Source organism: Otolemur garnettii, unplaced genomic scaffold (genome assembly GCF_000181295.1).
Source record: "Otolemur garnettii isolate 467f Iridium unplaced genomic scaffold, OtoGar3 scaffold00045, whole genome shotgun sequence".
Lineage (NCBI taxonomy): Eukaryota > Metazoa > Chordata > Mammalia > Primates > Galagidae > Otolemur > Otolemur garnettii.
Genome location: NW_003852440.1, coordinates 5,279,383 through 5,294,104, shown reverse-complemented (window position 1 = coordinate 5,294,104; position 14,722 = coordinate 5,279,383). Strand labels below are relative to the sequence as shown.

At 43.5% G+C, this 14,722-nt stretch overlaps 1 protein-coding gene across 2 annotated transcripts in view; it reads right to left on the bottom strand.

Moving 5' to 3' along the window:
- The window catches only part of CNIH3 (cornichon family AMPA receptor auxiliary protein 3), a 117,941-nt gene that overhangs the window by 44,505 nt on the left and 58,714 nt on the right, over positions 1 to 14,722 (bottom strand). Inside the window, exons 2-3 of one of the 2 annotated variants that reach the window (XM_003790976.1) lie at positions 9,058 to 9,126; positions 5,477 to 5,524 (exon numbers count right to left, since the gene is read on the bottom strand). In XM_003790976.1, the coding sequence (XP_003791024.1) occupies positions 5,477 to 5,524; positions 9,058 to 9,126 (117 nt within the window). The remainder of the gene's footprint in view (positions 1 to 5,476; positions 5,525 to 9,057; positions 9,127 to 14,722) is intronic. The other variant, XM_023513909.1, reaches the window with a different exon arrangement.

Below are 14,722 nucleotides of genomic sequence, written 5' to 3'. Positions count from 1 at the left end.
AAATTACAGTAAATTGATGTGAAAAATTCAGGAGGGGGTGTGGTGACTTGCACTTACAATCAGCACTTTGGGAGGCGAAGGTAGGAGCATCCATCCCTTTAGAGCTGGGCCTGGACCAACTTAACAACAGTGACAACTACAACAAAAAAATAGCCAGGCATTGTGGCGGGCATCTATAATCCCAGCTACTTGGGAGGCAAAGGGCAAGAGAATTGCTAAAGGAAGAAAGAAAAAAAAAATTTTTTTAAAAACTTCAAACTAAGATGAGTGAAAACCAGCTAAAATTGAAAGCAAAAATAAAAAAGAAAAATTAGAAAAAAAAAGGAAGGTGAAGAATCAGAAATAGTAACACAATCTTCTCATTTAACAAAACTGACTTTTCACTGAAAGGGTCACATCCATTCTCCATCCCCTCTCACCCCTGCCTTCAGAACCACATCGTTGAATTTCTGCAGTGGATTCAGGCTGCTACTCACAGCTTCATGTCACACCATGACTTCTCCCTAAGACAGAGGTGTGGCTCAGAGAAGCTTCAAAGAGGGACAGGCATAACAGGCAGCCACTAGTGGAATCCCTCCTTGTGGTCTTATGACCCCTACTTTATTCCCAGTATTAAACCTAAAACACCTGCCCCCCCACCTGCCTTCCTAATAAATGCAACATCCTCCCCCTCCCCCAAACCTGTCCACACATCCTCTCCCTCCACATCTCAATCAGCATGCTCAATGGGAAAAGGAAAATTATCTACCCACAGAAATTTCTATCTCCACAAATGTTGGCAAGCCTTCAGTGGGACTGGACATTCTCTTGGGAACATCAGGACATGAATCAGAGAATCACAGAATTGGCAAGCCGGAGAGGACATCTCAAACTATGCAATTAAGTCCCCGCCCATCCTCAGGCAGGCCGACTCTAACTCAAAATCACCCAGATATACGCTTGTCTAAGTTAGTCTAAAGAATGTAAACATTGCACAGCCCCCAGGTGTGACAAACTTCACTGAAGGAGCGACTTTCTCTTTATTCTCACACCAATGTTTGGTTCACATTTTATTTCCTAGAACCAGTCACTGAACTTGCACATAAAACAGGCATCAGTCTCCTGCCCACAAGAAGCCTTCACGTGCCTGAAAGTGGCCATTGAACCAACCTCTGCCATCCACGATGCTTCCTGCTCCCAAACCCATACTTTATAGTGGCCCCGCAGAGCCCACAACATGCTCCGGTGAGCAGAGCCATGTTGGGAAGCAAGTGGCTCTTGCCACAAAAAAATGAATCATGAGCAGAAGTCAACACAAGACTCCTGCAGTTCAGACAATTACCCAAAGAACACATTTTCTGATAATTACAGAACTAAAAACGGATCCACTTTGAAAACCCTTCCTTTCTCAGAGAAAGCCGAGGAGGTGGCTTAACAACAATCAGCTGCTGAGATACATCACATTCTGCGGTGTTTAGGAGGCTAGTTCCAAGAAATTTCTTGGAAGGTACAGTTCTCAGAAGGTGATGATGTTAACTAGGCCTGTTAACCCTCTCTACCAACCCCAACATGTGCTCACAGCTTGGAAATCTGAACTCGGAAGCCCAGCCAAAATGAAAGAGGTGGGCAGAGAAGTGGGGAAGGCCCACTGTGGTCCACCTTGTAACACTGCTCAAATCTCAAATGGCACTTACCTAAGAAAGCAGGAGGGGACACTAAGGGGGGGGAGGGGACCACCAGTCAAGGATTATTTCAACCTGACTCAGCATCTTGTGTTTATTTTGGGATATTAGAAAGGGTTTTAGGCTCGGTGCCTGTAGCTCAGTGGTTAGGGTGCTGGCCACATAAACCACAGCTGGCCGGATTGAAACCAGCCTGGGCCTGCTAAACAACAATGACAACTGCAACAAAAAAAATAGCCAGACATTATGGCGGGCACCTGTTGTCCCAGCTACTTGGGAGACTGAGGCAAGAGAATCACTTAAGCCCAAGAGTTGGAGGTTACTGTGAGCTGTGATACCACAGCACTCTACCAAGGGCGACATAGGGAGAATTTGTCTCAAAAAAAAAAGAAAAGAAAAAAGAAAGGGTTTTAGGTAAGAACTAAGAGTCAGGATGATAATAACATTTAATATGTATTGAGCCAGGTGCACACATATTATCTCATTTAATGCTCACAACAAATCTATGCATAGAATACTTTTTATTATATTTTATTATTACTTTCTATTATGTTACTTATATTACATATAATAACAATCTTTTATTATTACTTTATTGTCACCCTGAGGTAAACACTGTGGATTATACAGATAAAAATAAGGGCAGAGGCAAGGTTTAGAAGCAAGAGAAGTTTGTATCTTCACCTCCACCTTCCAATTCGGAAGGGCCCAGAATTGGCTGAGAGCAGATGTTACAAGGGTTAAAATACAGGTTCTGAGACAGTGGTTCTCAGCTTTCCTAATGCCGCAATGTATTTTCATTGTTAAAAAGGAGTAGCAAGAGAACCACTGCTCTAAGAGGACAGAGGGCATAAGCACAAAAGCAAGGAATGGGATGGAAAAACTGTAGGTTAAAGATCTTCTGTGTGACTAATGGATACAATATTGAGTTAAATTTGATTTTAAAATAGAAATCTTTTTTTTTTTTTTGAGACAGAGCCTCAAGCTGTCCGCCTGGGTAGAGTGCTGTGGCATTACAGCTCACAGCAACCTCCAACTCCTGGGCTCAAGCAAGTCTCCTGCCTCAGCCTCTCAAGTAGCTGGGACCACAGGCGCCCGCCACAACGCCCGGCTATTTTGGGGTTGCAGCCATCATTGTTGTTTGGCATGTCTGGGCTGGATTCGAACCTGCCACCTTAGGTGTATGTGGCTGGCGCCTTAGCCGGTTGAGCTACAGGAGCTGAGCCTTAAAATAGAAATCTTAAATAAGTAGCGAGCGTAGTAAAAAAGGTAAATTTTGTGCTATGACATGGACACTACTGAAATGAAGAAAAGGAAAGATCACTGGCTATCCCTGTATTCCCAACAAGAATGCTTTAGATTACAGAAGTGCCTAAGAGTCAGCGCTCATTCGTTCATTCACTTCCTATTTATCCACCACCTTCCACAGGCTACATATGCTTCTGCATTCTGTGTCGCTAGCCATGACGGCGAACAGAACAAAATCACTGACTTCTGGAACTGGCATTGCAGTGAGGGGAGACAGACCTGCCTGCCTCGTACCTAAATGCCTCTGTGAGAATACAGAGTTAGTAAATGAAGCCAAAGAACATGTGAGCTACAGCAAAACGTCAAGGGCCGGTCAGAAGCACCTACAATTTGAAATTACATTCAGAAAAAAAATCACACTGACATTGTCAAAAATGATCTCCGGTATCCAGGGCACACAGAGGAACCAAGGGCCAAGTGTTAAAAATAGACTTGCTTATGGCAAGAGGACTGGAGTAGGGGAAACAATCTAGAAAGAAATAAAGCTGCAGGCACATGGCTTGTTAGTGCAGGGGTGCTGGCTGCCCCAGTCAGCTCTCCACAGGAGCTAGGAACTGTGGGCTGCAGAAGGTGTGATCGCACATAGTTATGGAGGAAGGAGCACAGATAGGAAAAGGGCAAAAAGCAGGAAAATGTACTTGGAATACAACGTTTCCTGCAGTAAAATGCCTCAGTCTACTGTCTGTAGAAACTTACCCAGGCAGGCCAATGGCTCATGCCTGTAATCTTAACACACTGGGAGGCCAAGGTGGGTGGATTGCTTGAGCTCAGGAGTTCCCGACCAGCCTGAGCAAATGTGAGACCCCCATCTCTACTGAAAATAGAAAGACTAGCCAGGCACTGTGGAGAGTACCTATAGTCCCTGCTAGTTGGGAGCCTAAGGCAAGAGGATTGCTTGTGCCCAAGAGTTTGAGCTTTCTGTGAGCTACAACCTGGGGCAACAGAGTGAGATTCTGTCTCAAAAAAAAAAAAATTTAAAAAAGAAACTTAAGCAAATTATATGCAAATTTGCCAGCAGTGTGCTAACTGTTATATACTGTGCTTATTTTCATACTCTTGGCTCTGACCTTTGAAAGGTCTAGGGCTGTAAGGTTGGGGGCTGCAGGACCTTGAGCCAATGGTCAAGCGGTACAGAAGGATGAGCAAGGCTGAAATGTGCTGGATATGGAGCGTTGCTCTGCCATACAGTACAAGATGGTATATTCAGGATGGAAGGAAAAAACGCTTTTGAAGTTTAAAAGAAAAAGCTGGTTTTGTCTCAATCCATTCTATGCCATTTATGTATATGTCAGTCTTAAAGAACAAACCAGAGACTACACTTGAAGTGCTGGCTGGAGCAGGTTATGGGTATCCAAGCTATTTTGGAAAATAATATACAAATTTGTGGATTTGTATTGCTTAATCATTTTTTATTCCTTGGATAACACCTAAAAGCCAACTGCACATACTTCCCTGCTGTGTCCTATGAAGACATGGAATTCTAACATTCTGAGTTTCTTAGAAGACATTAAAGAACAAGTAATTAGCTAGAAAAATACATGTAACTAACTTCTTGGTTAAACTCTCTCTCCCAACGAAAGGTATCATTATTGAAATACAGAAAAACTTAAAAAGCTTGCAAAATGTTTTTTCCCTTTCTTATCAATGCTGGCATAACATTTGATTTCTGTTCTGTTCACCGATCTAAGGCTCAAAAACTACTTTTGGGTTGAGAAGCGGCTTGCCTATGGCCTGGAGTCCACTCTAGATAGATTAGGGACATCCTTTGGCTCAAAGCGAGGAACATCGCTTATTTTGCCCACAAGGTGCTGTTCTCTGTATCTTGCAGCAGAAAGCACACACTTTCCCAAAAGAGGTAGACCAGTCTCTCTGCCACAGGAGCCCCCAGCTGTGTCACAAAACTGTGCTGGACACCGAGCTGGAGCTGCATGTGCAGACAGATGCTTCCCAGATGAGGCTGGGGAAGCTGCGACCTACTGCCTGTCCCTTCAGAACAATTCTCTGAGTGGCATGGCTCCCCCTTAATAACACCTCCTATTCCCACCCTCTGACACTCCCAGTGATCCTGCCAGTCAAACTGCACAGCTGAACGACAGACCAAAACCTCAAAGGAAACCTGGCATCCCGTTAAAAACTTCCCAAGGTCAGGAGGGAGTGTTCCTGAGCCCAGCACCGGACAGGAACAAAGGCTACAAGCAACGGCAACTGGAGATGCCATCCATCATTGTGCAAAGATAAAGAGCCTTCAACTCAACCAAAGGGCACTTGCAAATATCCAAGGCCACGATGACACTCTGATTGATGGCCGCCCCTTTTTAATTACCTCCTCTTGCCTCTGGGGGTTTCCAAAGAACTGATGGCTTGCTCCCACCTCCCTCTCCCCTGCCACAATTTGCCTTTCTGGTAGACAGAACTGGAGCCCACACTAGGTCCCACCAGTCTCCTCTTCTGTGAGCCACCCACTGCTGTGTGAGCCTCCACCCTCTGCAGGAAACCACCACACCGACCTTTCGCAGAAGGAAGCAGATGCGCTCAATGTTCCTCAGCCGCTCCCTCTATCAGGATGCATGGGAAAGAAAGGAGAGGGAGGTTAGGGGATTCTGCTGAAGGAGCATGAGAAGCCCCCACAATCAGCTCCAGGAGAAGAGGCAGAACCCACCAGAGGCCCCTCCTGGGTGCACAACTCTCATGAGCCTACCCAGTGGCCTTTTCAGCAGTTTCTGACTTTCTTCCGTCTACCTTGTCATAGTCATCTGCTCTTAAAAGAATTTTCCAGCAAACAGCATGGGCTCAGCTTCCCTCTCAGCCCAGCATATCTTTCTGCTCTTTTTTTCTACAAGCAAAGTCTCTCTTAGCCCCCATGGACACATACGTGGTCAGACTACAGAATGGGTTCCTCCTATTTACTGAACATCCTAAAGCCTATGGCCAGTCCTCCAGGGGGACTTCCCACTTGGGTCTTGAAAAGCATATGCCCTCTCATGAGTATCTATGGTAGACAAGTTCTCTGCCTATTGGTTGTACTTTTCTAGAGTGTACTTGGAGGATCCCCACTAAATTAGACACTAACAGTACCCTAGGCTAAGACTTTTCAAGAAGTCCAAGTCCATCCCTGAGGTCTAGCTAACTACCAAGGGAAGATGCCCAACATCACACACTAAAGGCCAATGTCTCCCTTTCTTCAGTGACTTTAACAATCTCTGAGGACACAGTGAATGCAGCTGTGGCATCTCTCGGTGCTTCATGACCGAGGCAAGTTAGTCGCTGTAGATGTAATGGTAACGAGATTCCTCATGGATATGGAAATGACAGGTGGCTGGGACACTTCATTTCCCTAATTAAATCATGAATATAGTGATTCCTGTGCATCCTGTAAGCCCAGAGGAGGGAGCCCACATCAGAACAAATTAGTGTCCACATGGCCAGGAAGACAGATCATATCCTCTTCAACACACGTGTGTCCGTGCATGCACATGCAGGTATACACGAGCAGGTGTACACACACACAGATGAAGAGAGTGCTGTGAAACATACTCTCTCTCCTTTCTTCAGCAAGGAAGAGCCTCTAAAGGACAATATCTTCATTGCTTTAAAGGGAAATTGAATGCTCAGCTGGTAAAAGGAAGGGAAAACAGGAGAAATGAGGAATAAAAGACAGCATTCTTTTTCCTTTCCATTGCAAGAATCCAACAATATTTAGAGTTTTAGGGCATCTTAAATCCAAATGGGCCTCATGCCCTCATTGAGAAATGCAGCACACGGGTCAGTAATTATTCCAGGGCTGGAGCCAGTGAAGTAGCTTTTTCAAGGCATCTGAGTGTGAAATGCTGCTTTGGGGGGACTCTGCAGAGGCCTAAATAGCTCGAAGTTGAGTTAAATGAAGCATCCAAAGCATTTAACTTCCTGCCAGGGAGGAACATTGTAAGAACCAAGGATATATGTCTAATACTCTTCTTCCATTTAGGGATTTTATTTTGGTTTTTTGTTTGTTTGTTTGTTTGTTTGTTGTCTTTTATCCTACACAAGAGTCTTTTTCCCAAGGGCATCCAGATGCTTTGATCTGTACATGAAATATCTGGACTTCACATTTCAATATTCATTCATTCTTCAACATCAAGTACTGAGCACCTACGATGTGTGAGTTCTGTTCTTACGCTGCCCTTTCATAGATGCTACTTTGTGTAAATTACAGGACTTGCCATGATGCGCTAGGAAGGGGCTCCACAAAAAAAAGTGGTTTCACCAGTTCCCTGCAACCCAGGATGGAATCTGCAGGATAGAACTTTGATAGCATTTGCCCTGGAATCATCAAGATAGCTCTGGGTGTTCTAAGTGAGCTGCTTTTAAATTCGAGCCCAAACAATTAGGAGGAAAGAAAGTAGGCTCTTGTCTTTCCTGACGTTCCCTCTCCCTCTCTACAGTAACCCCTGTGCCAAGCCAGGTGTATAATACTGGTGCCAAGTCCAAAAACATCCAGAAAGACCTGAGACTTGGGGTGAAACCCTTTCAGGCCTGAGAGATCCAAATTATCACAGGTGGATGGTGAGGCTGGTAAAAGATGGAAATAAAAAACATTTTAATAATTACACATTTCATGAAATACAGTAAGTGGATCTTAGGGATCCTTTCAATGTGCAACAAAGTTTGCTTAAACACTTTACTCTAAAGAGGGTTTGCTTTATTTCATAGATTCAAAGAATGTGGTGGTGACAAAGGCTCCTTGTATATTATAAAATCAAGACTCTCATGACATAGAATAGGGGTACACCCTGAGGCTCTGGAGATAGGCAGACTGGTGAAGTCCTAATTCCCCCACTCATGAGCTATGAGACCCTGGACAAAAGAATCAGTATTGTGGTGTGTAAACTGGGTTAACAATGCAGAATTGCAAGGATTACAGATAATGTACAGAAAGTTCCTAGCACAAAGTAAAAACTCAAAAAAATAAAATTCAACTCCAATAACAACCTTCTACAACCCTTGACAGAAGCCAGCCTTTACACTGAAGCCAGGTTCCACTATATGGTTTTTTGGTCTTTTGGCATCTCCCTAAAAGCATATCCTTCAAGGGGCCTGAAGCTGAGGAGAAGAGACCTCTTTGTCCCCATTACTAAAGCATGATGCCACACACTTTCCAGATTAAGACAGAATCATGCCATGGAGCCTGGTGTTCTCTGTACAACTTCTGACTGAAAAGATCAACAAACCTACTCAGACAGACCAAAGTTTTCCCTAGCACTGCAAACCATGGCCTGGAAAGAACTTGAACTAGACACAGAACCCGTGAATTTGGATTGAGAAACAAATTAATTGTGTGAGCTCTATCCTTCGAAATCAGTAGTGCTGGGCTGGAATAAGTTTGGAAAAGGTTCTGTCCACACACACGAGTGGTCCCTGGCCCTGGGACATGGGCTGCACTGACCAGAGAAGCAAATAGCCAATATACCCATCCCCACTTCCTCCCAACACCCATTCAGAAGCTCCTAATCAAAGGCACAGCAGGGCAAACGGGAAGGGCAGCACGCAGGGCCTGCCAAGGGAGACAAGCTGCGAGACTGTGGGAGACTGCGGGAGACTGCGGGAGACACGCATGCTGGGGCAGGCAGTCTAACGCCAGACCAGAACAGGCAGACTGCCTCAGATTCCCCAGGGGCAGGCGAGCTGACTCTAAGCCTACAGAACCACCTGAGATGAATCCTCACTGTGAATTGGGTGATGGATCTGGTGCTACAAGCACGAAGTCTCCATCTGCGAAGTCTCCATCTGAGATACCTGGTGCCCATGGGGAGAATGCAGACCACTCACAACGCTCATGTGGGGCCTCTCTCCTTGTTTAAGGACAAGCAGCCAAAAGACATGAGCACTAGGCCTTGAGGATTCAGCAGCCACAGCACAGCAGACCCTTCCCCGGGTTACTGGCTAGGTCACACTTGACTTGCGAGGTATCTTAAGCCCTCAGCAGGCCTCCAGAATGAGGCAGCTCCTCCAAGGAGGCACCGTGGGGGCAGGCATGTTCTTTACTCATTCCACTCACTCAGATAAATCCTGCGGTGACATCACCCTCCCATCACCAGCAGCCGCTACTTACTGCATGAACGGGGTTGCACTGGTCAATGGGGCTTTTAAAATCCGTCCTTAACTCGTCAAAGGCAATTATCTGAAACAGAACAGAGATATTAGCGGCACAGCTGAGTTGATACGCCACGTTAGAAGCTTCTTGTGGATTTGCTTCCGAATAACACAGGGGAAAAGAAGAGACTACAGATGGCACGAGATTGGCCAGGAGTCAGTCACTCTTGCAGCTGACAGTGGGCACACGGAGTTGATGATATTCTTCTGCCTACTGCACACACTTGCAGTTTCCCAAGTAAGGCTTTTTAAAGTATCCTGTGCAATTATAAAGATATAGAAAAGGTCTATTATGTGAAAGCAGGTTTCGATTTGGATAAAGATGCAAAAACTTTAAAACTTGAAACCAGCACTTTTCACTTCTTTCTTTACAGGAATGGCTGTTTATCATTTATTTTTGTATATTTTGGCAGAGAGGCTGTTTGAAGTAAAATAGACAAAATAAAAACAGGAAAGCAGAGTAGACAGTAATAGAAATAGCCAATTCTCTAGATGTCCACAGACTGAACAATCATCTCCCAGGCAGTCAATGCTGTACAGCCCAGTCCGTTGCGCTTTGATCAGAATTGATTCTGGACGAAGATTCCGAGCTCCCCAGAGAAGAATGACAATAGCCTTCTCCAGTCACAGAGGGATCCATGGCCCACCCACAGAAAGAACCAATGGAGGGTGAAGGTTCTCAAGTCCACATCCTCACTCCAACCACCTCATCTGCCACCAGGGGACTAACTGACAGAACAAAGCAGTATGTGGCCAGGGGAGTGTCCCCTTGTAGGGTATGGAGGTCTTAGGTGCTCCCAGCAAAGTCCTTTCTATTGAACATAAGTGCACATAACCAACCCCCCACTTAGGCATATCCCAGGGGTCCCTGAACACTTGGCAGAATTGCTGAGTCAAGGAAGCCAGCACACCGCCCCAATTGTCCCTGATCCAGCAACATGGGACTGACAGTAAGCACCAAGTGAGGGAAAACAACTTCCTTCTACAATGCAAGTACAATTTTAAAGCAGTCATATGTCATCCTGATTTCAATATTCCAACAGAATTAGAAGAAAACTCTGGTATAACTCATATTAAATCAGCATACTTCTGTATCATCCTTTATCAGATAGTTAATCATCCAGCCTATATTTCAACTCTTTAGTAACAAGAAACTCACCACATACTGAGGATGCTTATCCCACTTCTGGCTAGCTTTGATTAATCACCACCTTCTTTTGTTAAACTAATATATGATTCCCTGAAGCTTCCACCCACAGCCGAAGCCAAGGCCAGCAAACCACAGGCAAAATCTGACCTTCTTCCCATTTTTGTACAACCCGTGAGCTAAGAATGTATTTAATATTTTTTAAATAACTGAAATAAATCCAAAGAAGAATATTTTTTGGCATCTGAAAATCATATTAAATTCAAAGTTTAATATCCACAAATAAAGTTTTATTGGAACACAGCCTCATTCATTCTTTTATCCATACTGCTTTTGCATGACAATGGCAGCGTTGAGTAGTGGTGACACAGACTTTAAGACTTAACAAAGCCCCCCAAATTTATTATTTTTCCTTTTACAATAAAATAAATATGCTGACCCCTAGTCAAGTCTTTCATTTGCCCTCTAAAGCTGCACTGTCCAGTACAGGAGCCACTAGCCACATGCAGCTGTTCAAGTTTAAATTTTTGTTAATTAAAATTAAATTAAAAATTCAGTTTATAATCACATTTTATTGCTCAAAACCCCCATCTGTCTCATAGCTATTGAGACACAGCACAGGTATAAAACCTTTCCATCACCACAGAAAGTTCTATTTCACAGCATTGCTTCAGAAGCACACAGGATGGGTCAAATCACTCTTCCACAAGGAACCCCTTTGAGTATTGCCAACCATGATGACCTGGCAAATCGTCTTCGGGCCACATCTAACCATTATTTACACACGCCAATGCTAACTTGCCTCATCATCCTGACTGCCCACCACCGATATTACAGGTTGCAAATGTCCATACCAAAGTGTGACTGTCAGTACTAAAGACCCTGTCCACAGTGAGGTCAGCTGCGCAGACAGTATGAGTCTCACTCACCTCCTCTGTCCTGTAGTCTATACTTCTGTTAATGCAGCCTCATTACATTAGCTTTTGTGGCCACATCATATTCTTAGCTTTATAATGAACTTGCATTACTTAAAAGCCCTATGTCTTTTTCATGTGTTTATTAAACTCATTCTGCACGAACATAGTTGGATTTGGAGTCCTAAGAGGAGGAACTAACCCTTATCCCTATTAATTCCTCCCTATTCAGTCTTGTCCATCAGTCTAATCTTTTGAGAAAAGATCTATTTCCCTGCTATAATCCTAATGTCCTCATCCGCTACCTTCACATTCACCCTGATATGAATGTAAACCAAGCAGGACCAAGGGCAGAGCCCTAAGCTCACCATTCCTTGCTCATACAAGGCTGACCTCTGCACTCCGTGGGCCTGGTATTTATCCAGATATCAAGATAACTGACCATATTTTGATTCAGTCACTGAAAGCAAAGCTCTGAGTAGTTGAGGAGCCTAATAACTGGTATTGCTGGGAGCCCCTGGAGGACAGAGAGCTGACCCCCTATGCAGTGGCTGTGACTGTAGACAACCTGAACAATCCCCATCCCCAGTCCTGTGCCTGTACCCATATCCCCCTGTGAGTGCAGGGAGGTGGGTAGGAACTGATGGAGCAAACGTAGCTATGCTTAAAGCAGGGGGAGAGGAGCCGCTGGGGGTTCTGCGCTGTCCAGCCAGGCTGTGAGCAGTGCCCACTGCCTCAGCCCACCTCATTTCAGCACCTGGAGGATGATATGAGGAAGGAAGGCTAGAAGAGTGGCGTATTCCTTTGAAGTTCCCTGAGACAGGAGGTACTTCAGGGGTGCTTTCTGATGATGATGATGCCAATGCACCATGAGGACAAGCGCTTTCAGCTTCCCTACCCTAGAGTCTACTTGCCCATCCATTCAGCTGACATTCAGTGATCAGTAGACAAGCCACAGGAAACACAAAAATCAACAAGAACGTGTGTCCTCATCACGTTCCGGCCTAGACACGTGACCAACATGTAAACAGGTCATTACGTACAGTGTGACAGGACCATAATCAAGATGACTACAATAACAGCTACCACGTATTGCGTGCTCATTGTGTTAGGTGTCAGGCTATGTGCTGCTCTTCATCATTTAATCCTTCAGCCATCCCAAGAGGTAAGTAGTTTTAATGTCACCGTTTTAGAGATGAAGAAATGAGAAGTAGTTAAGTCGTTTGCCCAAGATCACTGCTTTTGTTCCCGTATTCAAACCAAGACTAGCCTGACACTAAAGCCTGATCAGTTACCATGACATTATTCTGCCTCCCAGCACAGAGAAAAGCAAACAAAGATTGTGGGACATACAGAAGACTGAGCAACTGTCCCCAGTCCCCAAAGAGGCAAGGATTAGGCTACCCTCTGCTTAGTTCTACTTCGTGAATAGATTCCCAGTCCCGGCCTCCTGCTCTGTGTCTGAGAACAGAAGCCACAGACAGTACAGTGTAACGTAATCCACTGGCTGCTGCAGACCTCTACCTGGAGCTAAGCCACTAGCATCAGCAACAGACTGAGTGTGAGAAGCACAACAACAACATCGTGATCCAAGGGTGGGCAGATGAAAGGTCAGCACACCTGAATGCGGCTGTATGCACAGACCAGCTTCTCCCTGTGTCCTTTGAGGCCGCATTGCACCCTGTAGCCCAGCATCCGACAGTATTAGGGGAACTTTAACTGATGAGCCAATGACAAGATCACTGGAAATCTTACTCTTTTATAAAAAACTTACTTTTAAATTTATGCAGTAAAATCACTCTTTTTGGTGAAATGTTCTATGAATCTTGACAAGTGCACTGAGTCATGTGAACACCTCCACAACCCAGATACAAAATAGTTCCATCATGGAAAAAATTCTCTCCTGTGGCTCCTCTGGAGTCAACCCCTTCTGCCCGGCAACAACTAATCTGTTCTCCATCCCTACAGTCATGCCTTTTCTAGGTTACATAAATAGAATCATGCAGTATATAGGCCTTTGCTTGTGCTTTCTTTTGTAAGCATGTGTAAATTTATAATGCCCTTAAGATTCACCCATGTTGTTGCCTATATCAATAGTTTGACCCTTTTTTTTTTTTTTTTTTTTTGCTGAGTGGTATTCCATGGTACAGACGATCTACAGTTTGTTTATTCATCTATTAAAAGACATTTGGGATGTTTCCAGATGTTGGCAATTATGAATAAAGCTGCTGTAAATATTTGCATAAAAGCTTTTATCTAAATATAAGTTTTCAGTTTCCTTGGACAAACAGGAGGAGGATTCCTAGTTTATGTGGTAAGTGTAGGTGTAACTTTATAAGAAACAGACAAACTGTTTTCCAAAGTGGCTGTACCATTTTGCTTTCCCACAAGCAACATATGAGAGTTCCAATTACTCCACATCCTAGCCAAAACTTAGCATTGTCTGTAGGGTTTTTTGTTGTTGTTACTTTATCCATTCTAACAGGTGCATACAACATTCACTGCAGTTTTAATTTGTATTTCTCCAGTGACTAAGGATGCTGAGTGACTTTTCATGGGTTTAGTTGCCATCTGTATATTGTGTTTTCTTTCTTTTTTTTTTTTTTTTGATGATGTGTGTGCCCAAAACATTTTTGAAACTTTTTAAAAATTTTTCTTTTTTTTTTTGACTAGATATACTTTATTATATCACAACAAACAAAGGCCAATCTTTTGAGTGAAAAAAAAAAATGTTGTTTGAGCTTATTAACCAAAGATTGTCTGGACTGGGACTTGCCCATGAGACCTTTCCTTCCCAAGCTCTAAAATTTTCTCCTTCATCCCAAATATTCTTAGTTTGTCACCCTATTACAGCTCCAACATGCACTTGCCTTCAAGTTAGGTCAGAAGGAAAGGTCACGCTCACACACTGACCAATAGCCTGCTTAATTATTTTAACTTCACCATTGCTTTGCATCATTTGTGTCTGCAAGTTTGCTATGTTGAAATAACAGATACTGCTTTTCTTATTATAAAATATATAAACGTTAATAAAAACATTACACCAAAAGATAACCACTAGTCACATTATAGTGTATTTGTTTATGGTCTCTTGTATGTGCAAATTTGCAGATGAACAATTTTTTTTCTGTTCACACTATTGGAATTATAGTGTATGTAGAGTTTGGTCATTTGCCTTTATATCATGATCATTTCTTATATCTTTCAATATTCTTTGAAAATGTCATTTTCATGGCAACAAAAATCCTCATATATACTGTATCTATAGATGAATCATAATTAACTTAGGCATTCCCAACTGATCTGAATATTTTGGTTTTTGTATTTTCAGTCTTTTTTTTATTTATTTATTTTTTTATTGAATGGTAACTATGTACATTAATGCACTTCTGGGGTACAGTGTGGGGTTCTCACACACAATCCAAAACACTTCCATCAAACTGGTTAACGTAGCCTTCATGTCATTTTCTTAGTTATTATTTTAAAACATTCACATTCTGCTCTTAGAAAGATTCACTTGTACCCTTGTAAGATAAACCTCAGAAGTGATCCCTCCAATCCCC